This window comes from Nelumbo lutea, chromosome 2, assembly GCF_056320005.1.
Source record: "Nelumbo lutea isolate HS-2025 chromosome 2, American lotus-T2T, whole genome shotgun sequence".
Classification (NCBI taxonomy): Eukaryota; Viridiplantae; Streptophyta; class Magnoliopsida; order Proteales; family Nelumbonaceae; genus Nelumbo; species Nelumbo lutea.
Genome location: NC_142685.1, coordinates 490,377 through 507,500, shown reverse-complemented (window position 1 = coordinate 507,500; position 17,124 = coordinate 490,377). Strand labels below are relative to the sequence as shown.

At 40.9% G+C, this 17,124-nt stretch overlaps 1 protein-coding gene across 5 annotated transcripts in view; it reads left to right on the top strand.

The window, feature by feature from the left end:
• NSI (nuclear shuttle interacting) overlaps positions 1-15,776 on the top strand; it is a 19,775-nt gene extending 3,999 nt beyond the window's left edge. For 2 of the 5 annotated variants that reach the window (XM_088972885.1, XM_088972887.1), the window contains exons 4-8: positions 496-679; positions 1,014-1,113; positions 1,266-1,366; positions 14,972-15,065; positions 15,459-15,776. In XM_088972885.1, coding sequence (XP_088829011.1) covers positions 496-679; positions 1,014-1,113; positions 1,266-1,366; positions 14,972-15,065; positions 15,459-15,538 — 559 coding nt within the window. In that variant the 3' untranslated portion in view covers positions 15,539-15,776. Of the gene's footprint in view, positions 1-495; positions 680-1,013; positions 1,114-1,265; positions 1,367-13,543; positions 13,899-14,971; positions 15,066-15,395 lie in introns of all 5 variants that reach the window. The other 3 variants (XM_088972884.1, XM_088972886.1, XR_016107934.1) reach the window with 2 other exon arrangements.
• The last annotated feature ends 1,348 nt before the right edge of the window (positions 15,777-17,124 follow it).

Below are 17,124 nucleotides of genomic sequence, written 5' to 3'. Positions count from 1 at the left end.
ACAAATATTATATAAAAAATCCATAAATTAATGAGTGAAGTATGTCCAACAAAAACAAAACAAGAGAAAGAAAACAATGCACCTTACCCATTATTCTAACTATATTAAAATCCTCAACAATGCACGGTGGCCCATTCTATATTTGGCATACTTCCTCCAATTCCCTCCAAAGCTAACCCCTTTCCCCTGCTTCATCTGGACCATTCACATATTTTTTTTTTATGGTCTGTCCATATACATTATTTGTTCATTTTTTGATGGTCTAACCATACACATTATATAGAGTCCACATTCTCTCTCTTCCCCCCTAACTTCTTCAAGACATTTTGAGATACCTGCATTTTCTCCGATCTTGCTGAATTGTCTTGAATGGTGCTTACCTCAAAACTATAACTCAATGCTTCATAAAATTCTTTTTTTTTTCTCTTTTTCTGCCAAGAAATGTTACCATGTATTGCTCACATGTAAGTTAATAGTGCCATGATGATTTTGCAGCTTTTTGAAGAACAACATGACACAAGTTGTTGAACCACCCTCAACTTTACCAGAAGAGGAAGAACCATTGCCTCAGGAGATTGTTCTTGTTGAGAAGACTCAACCAGATGGAACAATTGAACAAATACTTTTTTCTTCAGGTGGGGATGTTGATGTCTATGAGCTACAAGCCTTGTGTGACAAGGTGACTTCTCATTCTTAGATAGTAGCAGTATTTATATGTTTAAGTTGCAGATTTTAACAGATGCATTTGATTTTTTTAGTTATATTTATATTCTTACAATGCAATCTGTTTATATCAGATCCTGTGTACAATTCATATGCTACCTTTGTAAAAAAAAGTGTAGGAGCCTAATAATCCATAGAGTAAACCAATAGAAAAACTTGAATCACTAGAGTATATCTACATGTTTGTTATTAGAGCTGTTGATTTTGGTACTTTAGTTTTGCACTAACAAAATAGGCATTTTCTTATTCGATTTGAATTGCTAATAGGCTCTATGTCATGGGTTTATTAGGTAGGCTGGCCTCGGAGGCCACTGTCAAAAGTAGCTGCTGCTTTGAAAAATAGCTACATGGTAGCCACTTTACATTCCATAAGGAAATTGCCGGGGGCAGGTATTTGGTAAATCCAGTGGTATCTAAAGTGCTCATAGTTCTGCTGTGATCAGTTTTTTTGAGCTAATAACTATACTTGTTTACATTTCTATAATAATTTGCAGCTGAGCTCTATTTAAATAAATGATGAACTTGGAGAAGTTATTTGGCAGAGGGGAATGATCAAAAGGAGCTTATTGGCATGGCACGTGCTACATCAGATCATGCGTTCAATGCTACAATTTGGGATGTTCTTGTTGATCCTTGCTATCAGGTATGGTGGATCTAACTTGAAAGACAAACCTATTGGTGTTGGAAATGTGCATGAGTCTTGCATGCAACAAAGTCTGATATTCCAGACATATGGCACCTAGCATGTAAAATATACAATATAGAACTTTATTTACTATCAAATGAAATTAAAGGCACTACATGATGCAGGATCAATACCAACTCAATTCTAGTCCACCTCCCAATTTCTGGCATGAAACAAGTATAATTGAAAACTGATTTGGGTTTATGCTAGAGAGTTCATTCATGGTTTTTTTTTTTCTCAGGACAATAGATAGAAAAGTTTAGAGAGAGGAAGAGAGATCTTCATATGGTGTTCATTGATCTAGAGAAAGCATATGATAGTCTCTAGAGAGATAGTGTGGTGGGTTTTGGAAAAGAATGGAGTTCCAAATAGCACTTGGACCCACTTAAGAATGTGTATGCTTAGAACACTTGTCGGAGAGGATGATGGGTTTCAGCACTCGATCTTTATTTATTTGTAATAATTATAGATGATTTGACTAAACATATTTAGGAGGTCCCATGGTACTTATTATTTGCTAATGACATTGTATTAATTGATGAAACTAATGAAGGATTAAATGCAAAACCAAGTTTACGGAAAAATGTCATAGAAACAAGAGTTTTTTAAAATGAGTAGGACTGAAATAGATATATGCTATGTAATTTTAATAATAATAGGAGAGCAAATCAGAGTACGCTTGGGATTGGAGAACAAGAGATAAGCCAATGTGACCTCTTTTGTTACCTTAGTTTGATAATTCATAACAAAGGAGAGATTGAGTAGGATATTGCCTATAGAATTGGAGCATGATGGGCAAAATGAAGGAGCACATCCAGAGTTTTATGTGATGGTGAATACCACTTAGGTTAAAAGGAAATTTCTATAAAACACTTGTAAGGCCAGCAATACTTTAAAGAGTATTGGGCAGTCAACAAAACATGTCCAAATAATGAGTGGCAGAAATGCATATGCTGGGATGGATGAGTTGAAAAACTAGAAAGGATAGGGCCAAAATTGAAGCCATCCAAAGGAGAACCTAGGAGCAAGGTCCAAGGTATCAATACAATACGCCCCGTATCAGGAGTATCATATTGTATCGGCAGGGTTTTGATACACCTGTTTAAATGTGTTTTCAGGAACCCATTTATTTTATTTATTAAATAATATAAAAATATTTATAAAATGAAAATTTGAAAAAAAAAACTAATAAAATAAAAGGTGCATGGTTTAAAGCACCCATATGCCCCTGCCTATACATTTGGGTGCATCAATACTTTAAACCATGTCTAGGAGTAGCTCCAATGGGTGATAAAATGAGAGAAAGAAGACTAAGATTGTTAGATCACATATATTACCCTCTACAGCACCTATAAGAAGTGATCTTTTGCAAGTTGAAGGGGCTAGGGGCAGACCAAAAGGAATGGCAAAACAGGATTCATGTGGCTGACCCCATATAGTTGGGGAGAAGGCTTAGATGATAATGTAACATCTGACACGGGAACCCCATTCAGAATTAGCATTTTTAGGTGACTAAATCCTGGATATTCAATCTATTTATATTCCTCAATTATAATAAAAGACAGTGATTGGCAATGTTTTCGAACTGTCATTGACCCAGATGGTTGGACCATTCGGCCTGGGAACCGTCCAAGCAACGGGTTCTGTTTTACCCCAAACCCGGTCCCTGGCCAAAAACCATTGAATTGGTCAGTGACCTGGCCAAACCCGTTCAATGGATTTTGGTCAATTTTTATTTTCATTATTTTTTATTTTTTTTATTTTTCATTGGAACGGGTTGTCCATTTGAACTGGATGGTCAAACCATCGATCCGGAAACTGGTGACCAGAACAGTTCTGGTTCCGGGTCGGTTTTTTAAACCTTGGTGATTGGTCTGCTTAAGATAATGTACCATACTTCCATATACAAAGAGGCAGTGGAGGGGATATTTTGGTAGTTAGAGTGTTAGACAATCATTTGATCAGCTTGTCTTCTTTCAATATTTGTGAACTCATTCATTTTGGTCTGATTGCTAGTTGACTAAGTTCAAGTTCAAGGAAATTATTTATTCTTCTGGCCTGAGAAAGTCTTTTTCCTGATTTAGTTTTAGTTCAGGATTTTCTTTTTAAACTTGGTCCAAGTTTAAAAATACGTTCAGAGGCACTTGTGAAATCCACAGAACCCCTTGGGCAGTTCCAGAAGAAGGGTTCATAAAACTAAACTTTGATGGAAGCAGCCTTGGAAACCCAGGGTTTTCAGGAATAGGGGATGTTTATAGAAATACAGGACATATTATTGTTTATTTCAGGCCCAGCTAGTATGTGGGATTCTATCCATGCTGAACTTAAAGTTTTTTTTTTTTTTTGATAATATGTATTTTCTTAAAGCTTTTAATACCTGCACTCACTGAACCAATAACCATTCAATTTTGCTCATTACTGCTTCAATAGGTGCAGCCTTGTCTTCAAAAAATCTACTGTTTCTCTCCTTCCACACTTCCCAGCAAAGGGCCAAAGGGAGCAATTTCCATGCTGAACTTAAAGTTTTTTTTTTTTTTTTTGATAATATGTACTTAAAGCTTTTAATACCTGCACTCACTGAACCAATAACCATTCAATTTTGCTCATTACTGCTTCAATAGGTGCAGCCTTGTCTTCAAAAAATCTACTGTTTCTCTCCTTCCACACTTCCCAGCAAAGGGCCAAAGGGAGCAATTTCCAAAGGATTTTCTCTTTGGTAGAATACCTGGCTTGGTCCAAGGATCAAGTAAAGAGGCCAGATCAGGGGGTGTCACCCAGCTTGTGTTGAAGAGTTTAAGGACATGAACCCAGATTGTGTGAGTGAAAAGTGCAATGGATAAAAAAGTGGGGACCAGATTCTGTGCTTGAATTGCAGTCTGCAAACATCCTCAATGGGCAATCCTCTGTTCTTTTTTTCTTTTGGTAGAAATCCTCTGTTCAGTAGGTAGTCCATGGTGAGAGCCTTGTCTCTAGCAGCTATCCATAGAAAGAATGCCACCTTAGGTGGTGCCTGGGCTTTCCAAATCTAAGCCTAATGAATACCCTCATTTAGCAATTCTGGGGGCATCCTATAACATGAGCTTGGAAGGGAAGCAACCCAAATTATCAGCTAACCATACTCTTTTATCACTATCCACAGGGACCAAATGAAACTCTTTCGACCTCAAGAACAGAGAACCAAGCTCCTCCACCTCCCACAAATTTTTATTTCTCTGAATTGCAGGATTGCACACCACCTGAGTGACGAACACCCCTTGCTAAATTCTAATCCTTGACCAGCAAAACAAAGTGAAGAAGAAGATCTGAGACACGGGCCCTTGGAACAAGACACAACAAGGGACTAGCTAATCCAAATTGGGCTTAGACTTGGAGGCTTTTGCAGTTCCTTATGGCAGCTCTTTTCTTGTGCTTAGAAAACAAGCTAAGTATCTATTTATAACACATTCAGCCTCTAAAGTTCTCTTATGCATTTAATGCTAACATGAACGTTGCAAGAGAACCATTTGGTTGGCTGAGTCAAGCCCCTCTGGATTGAGACAAGTGTCTCATTGATGAAGGATCTTATCACTTGATCATCCAGACTACACTAAGGCCAAATGGTCTACCATTGACCCGGTAAGAGCTAGAAATGGCTCTAGTGAGTTTCAACAATGGTCTCTCTATGCCAAAAAAGATTTTATAAGAATAAGAATGACATGGTTGTGTGCAAGGGTGTAGCATATAGATGACCTGCCTTCCATCACCATGTGGTTTATCACATGGCCACTGGATTTTCCAACATGTGAGGATCCACAAATGAGGGCCTATGGCCACTCTTCCAACATCTCGCACATGGCCAGTTAGATCTGAGATGAATATTTTCCAACCAAACCCATTGATTCTATGTGCCTCACATAATCTGAAAACACAATGGGTTTTGTTAATGGGTCTGCAATTATATCTTTTATGGGCAAGGTTTAAAATGTCGATGTCGGTGGAAATATCGGTCATCCAAATATAAGAAACATGTCGGAAATGTCGGAAATATAGCATGAAATATTGTAAAAGTTATAGACATGGTGGAAACATTTTAAAATATGCAACATATAGAAAGATATTTTATGAAATGATAAAAGAAGCATAGGAACACCTTTTTAAATTATTATCTTGTTGTAAATCATTAAACAAAGCTAAGTAACTAAGGTTATAGACAAAAGAATACGTTTTGAAGTTGCCCTGTAAACTTTAAGATTCAGAGCTTCATGATAAAATGAGTTAAAGCAAAATTTTAACTCATAGAAAATGTAAATGATTGTAATAGATCAACCAAATAATCTATTACACAAACAAAAAACTAATATTTAACTTCATGTTTGAAATGAATATTGAGCTAGCTCAATGTGGTAATCATGTAAGTTAGGTGGACAATAAAATTGTTACTTAACATATTTTCAATATTGTACCAACTTATGTTATAATACTATCTCTTGGACTCCACATAGTATTGGTAGTGTTCACTGGGAAATATGTTGATTCCAGTAAAGTTTCATGTCACTACCCATGGAAGTGGAAATGGAAATATGTTGTGGAAACTATTTGTTGTACTCCACATAGTGTTGGTAGTGTTCATTGGGGAAATGTCGATTTTGGTAAAATTTCGTGTTGCCACCCATGGAAATGGAAATATGTCGTGGAAATATTAGGGAAATTAGGGACATTTTAAACCATGTTTATGGGCACGTGCAGTGTTTTAAAAGCGCAAGGCGCAAAAAAAGTGCAGGGGTCAATTTGCACCTAAGGTACAAGGCATAAGGCGAGGTGCACACCTTTTTGAAGCAAGGCGCAAAAATACAAAAAAATGCTAAAAAATAAAAAAAATGTTAGAAAATTCAAAAAAATGCCAAAAAATAAAAATATTAAACATAATATTAATAAAAATATAAACTTAAATTTTAAAATAATGTTTTAAAAAAGCCTATTATCTAAAATTAAAAAACATAAACATAAGATGTAAAGCATATTCAAATGAGAATTTAAAAATGAAATCAAACATATAAAGCATTTTCAAGCATGTAAAACCTAATCTCTTTCTTCACTCAATTGCATTACTTCAAATAGCTAATGTAATGTAAAACATATTACATTCCTGATTCTACGAGCCACCTTTGTGCCACACCCCTCGAGGCAAGCCCAAACAAGTCCACATTAGGTCTTCAATTCTTAGTTTTCACACAAAAAATAATGATTTTATAGTTTGAATTGCTTTTTAAGAAGACATTTTATTAAGATGAATGAATGAACAACATTAGCAAATTGGGGGTTCTCGGATTTTCAAAAGGCGTTATGTTCAAAAAAAGCAAAAAAGCGTCAAATTTTTAAAAGGTGCACACCTGGGCTGAGGCGCAAGGCGCATCAGGCGGCGCACCAGACGTGCGCATTTTGAAAGGGCTGCACCTAGGACCTAGGTGAGGCGCATACCCTGAAATGTGCCTCTGCGCACCTTTGTGGATGGTTGTGATTTCAACTAGCTGGGCTTTCTGCTGGGTCTGCAGTCACTCGTCGCAACCAAGTTGGCTTGACGAGGACTTTGGCGAACTCACCACCGTCACTTCCTTCCCTGGCCACCTTCTGAAACCATCTCTGCCACCATCTTCCACCTCCCATTCTAACAATCTTCCCAGTTCTGACACCCTGGAAGGACCATGCGTGACCCCTGCCTCCATATTTGAACTAAAACTCACCTCCTGGCTTCCCCTTGATTCCCTACTTGTCTTCCCTTTCTGAATCCCGATTCTCTTAATCTGGACTATCACCCCTGCTGGTCTTAGTAACATTGCCACTCCCTCCTTGCAGCTTTTGAAAGCTAACTTACTTGTTTCTGCCTTGGAAACATGAAAAAATTCCTTTAAGTTCTCAGGAACAGTTTCCACACTTGGCAAATACTTCGGTCAAATCGCCACCATGTAGAGAGATGAAAGTGGACAGATTGATAGTAGGAGACTCCAAGGTGGTAGTTGGCAGGATGACAAATTGAGACGCTATTATTTGGACCTACAGGGAAGCTGTTAAAAAATTCAATTGGCTAACTGCCAATATGACTATAAGGATTCAGTGGCAAAGGAGGCCAGCTAATGGGATAGCTGACTATTTAGTTAAGCAAGGGGTGCATAAGCAAGGCTGCATCTCACACCCTTTCTAGGGATGACTCTTTGGATTATATTATGATAAGTAGTATTTGTTCCGACTTCTGAGATCAATTGGAATCTGCTTGAATCTGAGGCTGCATCTCACACCTTTTCTAGGGTTGTCTCTTTGTATTATATTATGATATGATATTAATAAATTGTTCCTCATCTATCAAAAAAAAAAAAAAAATCCACAGAACCCTCCAAAAAGAATTACTACTCGAAGGAATGCTAATCTTACTTGCATGAGTAGGAATGACACCCCTCTTCATGCCTCTTCATACCATATTCACATGCTTGTCCAGCTCTTGTAATGCAACACACCTGACACCTGGTAGATGAGATGTGTAATGTCAAGACTGCTGGAACAGACCAACAGAAGGCAGTTAATCAGTTTTACAAGAGGAACAGAAGGCAGTTAATCAGTTTTACAAGAGGAGGCCACATCAGCACAACTAACCATCCACTTGTAACAACTGCTATCCACTTGTAACAACTGTAACAATCAGGATTGTAAAACTATAAGTAGTAGAGCAGAAAAGGTATAAGGGAATGACTCTTTCAGCATTAAACACACACTCTCTCTCTCCTTCCAAGAATTCAGGAGGTTGGCCCCTCGAAGAGCCCTAAGTTAGGTAGGTTCCTAACAATTTGGTATCAGAGCCAGCATGACCAATACAAGAAACACGTCAGTAGACACCCGAATGGATCAGATGGAGGTAGAGATCCATCGAATGTCTTCAAATCTCAAATAAATGAAGGAAGGCTTCACTGCACTCCTTCGACTGGAGTAGGGGGCAACGAACACTGATAGAGGAAGACAAGAAGAGCGCAACAATGAAAACAGCCGCAGAACAGGGGCGACAACAAGAATAGCCAAAATCGACTTCCCCATCTTCTCAGGCAGCGACCCAACTCCTTATTCTCAGAGCCAAAAGGTATTTCGGTTACCATGAAACACCGGGGCAAGAAAGGGTAGCTGGCTTCTGTGCATCTTGAAGGGGAATCTATCCTTTGTTTTCAATGGTACAGAAGGGGGCACCCTTGTCAAACCTGGGCAGACTTCACGGACGCCATGATTGTCCGTTTTGGATCATCTGGGTTCGAAGATCTTAATGAAAATTTGGCAAAGCTGCGGCAGGTGGGATCAGTAAAAGAATACCAGATGGAGTTCGAAAGGCTAGCCGTGAGAGTCCAAGGGTGGACGAAGAAGGCATTGGTGGGAAGCTTCGTCGGCGGCCTAAAAGAAGAACTACGACTGGAAGTGAAAGCGATGCAGCCCACTTCGGTCATTAATGGAGCAACACTAGCAAGACTGTATGAGGACAAGTTCAGTCGCGCAAAGAAAGGTGCAGCGACCATGGGATCCAAAAGCAAGAAGGGAGCAAGAGTATTGGGCCCAGGCCCACTAGTTCCTTTCAAACAGCTGACATGGGCAAAGATTCAAGCCCACAAAGACAAAGGTCTTTGTTACAACTGCGAAGAGGAATTTGAGTCGGGCCATCGCTGCAAGAAACAACAAGCGCTTCTCCTCCAAACAGATGCCGAAGACGAAGACGATATCACGGGTTGCGGAGAATCTAACACAGGGTGGAAAATACAGTCCAATGGCACGCCTGGAATATCCTTACAAGCCCTTACGGGACTTGCGTCTCCTCAAACAATGAGAGTTGCAGGGCTAATTCTAGGATGCCAAGTGTCAATCCTCATAGACAGTGGCAACTCCCTTAACTTCACAACTCAAGTCTTGGTGGATAAAATGGGACTTGCGGTTCAACCAACAACGACCTTTACGGTTCATGTGGCCAACGGTAACAACCTCTCTTGTAATAGCATTTGCATGGGCCTACCACTAATGATTAGACCTATTCATGGGTCGGGTGGCCCGACGGCCCGACCCGACCCCCGGACGGGCTTGAACACGCATATGGGCCCATGAGCTTAACCTCGGGCCAAAAAGCCTGGCCCGCAATAAAATTAAGCCGGGCTCGGGATTTGCCAAAACAGCCCGGCTCGACCTATAACTAAACCTAAAAACCCTAGTCAAAGACCCCCTCTTTTTCTAACCTCTTTGCCTCTTTCCTTTCTTTTTCCAGCCGAACCATTCTTCTCTAATCTCCACATCCTCCACAGTTCTCATCCTCACACTCTCAGGCAGCCACACAACCGGCGAGGTGGCGAACGTTCACCAGCGCAACAACTCCAGCGGTGAGTCCTCTCCTCTCTCTCTCTCTTTCTCTCTCTTTCTTTCTCTCTCTGACTCTCTCGTTCCTCTTCTCAAATCTCACTTCTCTTTCAAATCTAAGACACCGGCGACGGTGAGGCGGTGAATATATGCACCGGCTACGGCAGTGAGTTCTCTCTTTCTCTCTCTCTCTCTCTCTCTCTTTTTCTCAGACGCGAACTGATCACTGTTAAACTTAAAATCGCAGGTCGCAGCCCACAACCATAGTCACCACGAACTTAGTTCCGGCGAACACAATCGGGCTTCGGGCTTTTTATTAGGGCTGGGCTCGGGCCCAAGTTGTAGGCCCGTTGGTCGGGCTCAGGCTCGGGCTCGGGCCTAACAAATTTTCATTAATGAAGAGTAAAAGCCGGGCCCGAGCCCGGCCCGACCCATGAACAGGTCTACTAATGATTCAGGGTCATTAGTTTGCGGTGGACATATATCCTCTCCATCTTAGTGGAGCTGACGTGGTCCTAGTGTTAGATAGTGTATGCCCTTAGCTCCAATTAGAATGATGTACCTTATGACATTTAATGTAAATGAATAAAGTACATATTTGATTCATGTTATTGTGGTATGTTTCTGTGTAGTACCCTTAAATTGGACACATATGAGACTCGTGTTAGTTTAGAATGTTCACAGCCGTTGGTAAGTTTGGGGAGATTTATCCTGCCAAGGCTGATATTGATATGCTGCCAAGTTGATTGGGGTGGTTTGTCTCAGTTGCCAGGGTGAGACCTGAGGTACATGCAGTGTGGGTTATCTTAAAACCCTGAACCGGACCTAAATTCCAGTATTGCCCTGGACCTTGGAGATTGATGGGCAAAACTGGAAAGTTACACCTGACTCCTAGACTCGATTATGATACTGCATTAGGTGTCGGATTGGGCTGTCTTTGATATGCCAATCAGTGAGATCCTTAGAGGGGGTCAAAACCCGGGTATGTTGGGACGGTCTGAGAATTCATCTGAGTGGGTGATCATAGTGACAGGATTAGCCCCTTTGTCGGACAAAGGTAATGATCGGGGATGCACTCTCTTTGATGGAAACCAAGACTGCCGACAACCAATTTCAATCGTTGAAATTTGTTTTGCAAAATATATTTATATATGGATATACACACACACTCACACACACACACACACACACACACATATATATATATATATATATATATATATATATATATATATATATATTATGGTTTCAAAATGTTTGCAAAATGTTTTAATTCCGATGATCCATGTGAGTAGAGAGTGCAACACTATTCTTTGCAGCCGAGGGAGAGGTCCTTTTGTCGGGCAGTGTTTGATCATTATGGGCTGAGAGGTTAAGTGTAAGACCATTGAGGGTAATACCTGATGGGCTAATCTTGCATCTGCCCATAGTCCCTGGGTTTTTATAAGGAGGCTTGGCCCAGGGATCACTTAGTGTAAGTGTTGGGCCCATTAAGAGCCCATGGTGATGGGCTCAGGGGTTCATTGCCCATAATAGTGATTTCGACTAGGTCTTGTAACAGAGGCTAGACTGAACCCATGTGGCTGATGTGTAGATCAATGTTTGGGTCCCACGCCATACAAGGAAGCCCAACTGGGCAACAATTTGGAAGGTTAATGAGCACATAGACTTATTGGGCCTAAAGCCCATTTTGAACTGGTATAATTTGATTAGTTAAAGAAGGGGGCGGATCTGGGATTTGAATCAGCAGATAGGATAGGGAGTTGTTCTTATCCACTCAGAGAGTCTAGATCCAAATAGAGATTTGGATTTGGAAAGTTCCTAATGAGATTAGGAGGGTTGATCTAATCTGCAGATAAGATAAGGGCTTATCCTTATCTCTTAAAGAGAACTTCTGATCCAAATACATATTTTGGATTAGGAAACTCCTAATGAGGGGAGCTCTCTTTAAGGCTATAAAAAGGAGGAGGGGGCGAACCATTCAAAACAACATCAGATCAGATTTCAGATCACAGAAAGAGAGAAGACAACTTGTTATGGGCCTGAGAATAGGATCTCGTCACGGGTCGGTCCACGGGGAAAACCCTCTGTTTTCCCTTGTTCCTCCCTACTCTTGATGGACCTATCTAGGCGCCCTAATGGTGATTTGTTCAAGAGATCACCTAACTCTCCTTTACTCTCTTTCTTGACTGAATATTCGATATCCTCATTCAATAATGGTGCCTCCTTAAATAGGAGATTACAAAAGTCCTAATCTTAGGGAGTCTCCTTGCTGAATAGGGGGACTTCCAATTCTATCTTGCTAAGGATAAGATAAACTAATCCTAATCTGATAATAAGATAAACTAATCCTAACCTGATAACAAGATAAACTAATCCTAATATGATAATAAGATAAACTAATCCTAATCTGATAACTTACTAACAAGATAAGATAAGAACAATAGAATAAGATAAGAACAAGCAAGATGATCTAATCTAATATGGCGTTGGGTCAGGTTCTTGTTGTTGCCGGCGGCGATGGTACGTCTTTCCGATGAATGCGTCCATAACATTACTCCCCTCTTGGACTACGAGTTTGTCCTCAAGCTCGAACTCCGGATATGTGGCTTGGAACTCTGTCAATGGGATCCATGTGGCTTCGGCCGATGGTAAGCTACACCATTTCACCAAGACTTCAAGAACTCCTTGATTGAAATGAGAGCGGATGACAACTTTAGGTTGGGGAATTAGTTTGCCATCTTGCAGGGGTGGCAGGGAGGGGACTTGGTCCGGAGGAACACCCGTAAATGGTTTCAGCAAGGCGATGTGGAGGACATCATGAATTCGATTGGTCTCTGGCAGTTCCAGCTGGTAGGCCACACTGCCAATCCGTCGTAGAACCTTGAAGGGCCCATAGGACTTAGGGGCCAGTTTCGGGGCAACTATACTAGGACTAGTAATAGCTGCTCGGAGAAGCTGCTGTTGTTGTTGTTGATCATGTTGTTGCTTCTGCTGCTGCAGTTGTTGCTGTTATTGGTTGTCTGGCTGCTGTGGCTGAGGGTGTTGCTTCTGCTGTGGACCAAGAAGAGTCTGCTGCTGCTACTGCTATTCGCCGGACGGCTCCGTCAAGTCTGGTCGGAGGCTGTTTGTGGTTACAATCCCTTTTGGATTCCTCTCCCTGTTAGAGAAATACGATTCCATCAAGCGTCGCAGCTCCCGGACATCGTCTTTGACCTCACTAACCTCCCTGTTGGTTTCTACGAGCCTATTCTCCAGTTCGTGGACCCTGGATGATAGTTGTTGCAGATCTCCCATGATGACCGGCTCTGATACCAAATTGTTATGGGCCTGCAAATAGGATCTCGTCACGGGTCGGTCCACGGGGAAAACCCTCTGTTTTCCCTTGTACCTCCCTGCTCTTGATGGATCTATCTAGGCGCCCTAATGGTGATTTGTTCAAGAGATCACCTAACTCTCCTTTACTCTCTTTCTTGATTGAATATTCGATATCCTCATTCAATAATGGTGTCTGCTTAAATATGAGATTACAAGAGTCCTAATCTTAGGGAGTCTCTTTGCTGAATAGGGAGACTTCCAATTCTATCTTGCTAAGGATAAGATAAACTAATCCTAATCTGATAATAAGATAAACTAATTCTAATATGATAACAAGATAAACTAATCCTAATCTGATAATAAGATAAACTAATCATAATCTGATAACTTACTAACAAGATAAGATAAGAACAATAGAATAAGATAAGAACAAGCAAGATGATCTAATCTAATCTGGCGGTGGGTCAGGTTCCTGTTGCTGCCGGCGGCGATGGTATGTCTTTTCGAGGAATGCGTCCATAACACAACTACAATAAGACTGCGCCATCTTTTGCTCTTGTGCCCTCCTCCTGGTGCCGCCATTGCCAGTTCGATCTCCACTGTAGGAGCGATCAAGAAAGGTTCTTGATATCAGCCTTTGGAGAAAGGCTCATCTGAAGTCGCGCTCACAGACTCCATCGATTTCTTGCTGAAGGATTCAGTTCTCGGGAAGAACATTGCTGATTCTGCTCCACCCTACACTGTCATCTTCAGTGGGAGCAGTCTTTGGAGATTTCTTTGGGCGTGAACACCTTCATTGGGAATTACTGCTACTCTGTATCAGGTATATCCCTCTCCTACCTTTGGTTTCAGATCTGGTTTGGTTCTTGGTTCAAGATTGATCATTGAAAATGTAGATTTTCTAAAACAGGGAATGTGATTCACAGATGGGAGGGAGAGAAATTCTTGAAATTTCGCCCTACCTTCCTGTAGGGTTCAGCCATCCATATGATGGATCTCTCATCCCTTCACCTAGGCATTCAATGGTTAAGACAGCTAGGATCCGTGGTCTGTGACTGGGTCCGTCTCACCATAGACTTCACATAAGGAAACTCTACAGTCCATCTACAAGGGCAAACATGCAAGGGCCAAAGGCCCATCAGTCTTGCAACACTAACAAAGCAAAGAGGAGATCTAGATCAGCCCATATTCATGCACATGGACTCAAATTTTCCTACTTAGATCTGCAATCAAATTTTCCTACATTAGACCTTGAGGACAAGGTCGCTCTAAAGGGGGGATTGTCAAGACTGCTGGAATAGACCAACAGAAGGCAGTTAATCAGTTTTACAAGAGGAGGCCACATCAGCACAATTAACCATCCACTTGTAACAACTGTAACAATCAAGATTGTAAAACTATAAGTAGTAGAGCAGAAAAAGAATAAGGGAATGACTCTTTCAGCATTAAACACACACTCTCTCTCTCTCTCTCTCCCAAGAATTCAGGAGGTTGGCCCCTCGAAGAGCCATCAGTTAGGCAGGTTCCTAACATGTAACCTGTTGATTGTATCAATTGTATGGTGTGTATAATTAAAGTTTTGTCTGCCAGAAGGCCAATGTGCATACCACCTAACCCAAAGTGCAGGGCCTTAGTCTCATGCTTTTCTAGTGTCCCTTGAAAATGTGGGAATGCGGATGCCATTTGCATATCCATCCTGTTGTTCTATTATTTTTGTGCAGTTTGAGATTTAGGAAAATGGTGAGATGTTTTTTGTCCTTAACCCTTTACCCAATGATGCCCCTTGTAACTACTTACCAGGGTTCACAAGATTACATGCCTACATGGTCCATGATGCATTAAATTTGGTTGAAACAGAATAAGTTTTGGACTTATACTAATATTGATTGTTTACAGGGCCAGGGTCTAGGAAGGGCCCTTGTGGAGCAGCTTATTAGGGCTTTGCTGCAGAGAGATATTGGCAATATAACTTTGTTTGCTGATAGTCAAGGTATGCTTTCCAACCCTTTTTGGCAAATTTTATGCAGCAATTGATCAAGTGTATGTCAATCAGTACATGATTATTGATATGAAAAAGAAAAAAATAGAAGAAAGATTTGTGTCCTTCTCGTTTGACAGTTTCTTGCCTAGAAGATGGTGACCTGAAGCACATTTTAGTGCATATGTTCCATGTTTACAATTGTGCTTTGGTAGACCAAGTTTGCACTCTATCATATTGCAACCATAAATTTCCTCTGAATTGTAGACTGTCATCAAGGGGTCTATCCTACAGTATAAAGCTGAAGTTTATGGTGTCTACTAACCACCATTGCATGTCTAGGTCCAATATCTTTGGAATGGAAAAGCTTGAGTCTGATCACATCTTGGCCCTTCTCCATTGCAGTTGTGGATTTCTATAGAAATTTAGGGTTCGAACCCGACCCTGAAGGCATTAAAGGCATGTTCTGGTACCCAAGATATTAACTGCCATATTCAACAAATTTTATTGGTGGATTCATGTAGCAGCTATACATGACACATGGAACATGGTTGTGGGAGCTCTCCACCTGTATGCAATTCTGTGTTAATTGTGCATACTCTGCAACTTGATGTAATTTATTAACTAGATTGTAATTTTAGTATTTTACTACACGCTCGAATATGCGTGTGTTTTCTTTTCTGCTAAATAAAGATCAAATAAGATATGCAGTTTAGTTTAATCGTACATGTACAGCCTTCATTCTTCATACATGCAAATTGGAGCCATAGTGAGTTGACAGATCACTCATGTGAAAATTTGTCACTGTAACATAAAGCAAATTTTAATACAAATTGAATAAAATGACAAAAAAGTTAAGTTTTTTTATGCCACACTGTTGAACAGCTTAGGGCATTCTATGCATATTCATTGCTGTTGCATGTATGATGGTAGTGTCATCAATAGGGCAGTATTGGAGTTAACAACTGAAAAGCATGCCATTATCTAGGGTGTAATTTGAACTGATTAGGATGAGGAATAAACCATCTTATCTGTGTGACCGACCGATGGGGCTTTTTTTTGGCTAAATTACTTAAGCCTACGCTGAGGTTTTGGTCAATTCTTATACCACTCGTTGGTCAATTCTTGCCCGATAATTTATACCCCCTTGACCAAATGACTATGGGGGGCTTGTTATTTGTCAATGGTGTATGTGACAGAAACTGCAAACTATAGCGAGCAAGTAAATTAGTAGATAGACCTAAGGGAAGTGTGTCACTGAAACCCATGGTAGGTATAAGTAATTTAGCCTCTTTTTCTCCTAACTCAAGCAGTTCAGCGTGTGACTAGTTCGGTAGTTCCTTCATGACAACCCTGCAAAACTACGTCTATCATGTAGGTCGCGGGATATCTTGTCTCAGGAGGGATGCTCTCTTGACATGGGAAATGTTACGCCCAGAAGAGAAGCCAACCCAGATGGCGCAACTCGGGCCCAGCAGGCCCAAGTCTCAGCCCAGAACACTACACGCATCACGCGTATGGAACCACCCGTTAAATTCGTGTATACCCGACGTCCGCGTAATGGAAAGCAATCATAATCTGTTAAGAATCATGCAAGACGCTCATAGTTGGTTACAAGTTGTTAGCTGGCCATGCATTATATAGGCCTATCAACGAATGCATAAAACAAAATGAATGATTCTCTCTCTCTCTCTCTCTCTCTCTTCTACTGTATCTTTAACCTCACGTCCATTTCAGGAGGGTCACCAGAAGCAGAACGGAAGTGGGGACCTATCAACTGGTATTAGAGCCCAGCTGCGATGCCAACCACCAGGTCTTCGTCTGCAGAAGAAAGGACCGACCACATTAAGTAGAAGTGCGGTAGACCACCAGTGAGTTGAGAGAAATCAAAGAGACCCTCTTCGCTTTGGTAGGTCAGTTCGAACGGATGTCCTCGGCATTGAGACCCACAGATGTTTAAGGATCTAGCAGCAGCGGCGTTAGGAGGGGTGGAGCGTTTCTAGTCAAGGCTGTCAAAATTGATTTTCCTCTTTACTCAGGTGATGATCCTGTTCCTTGGATCTATCGGGCC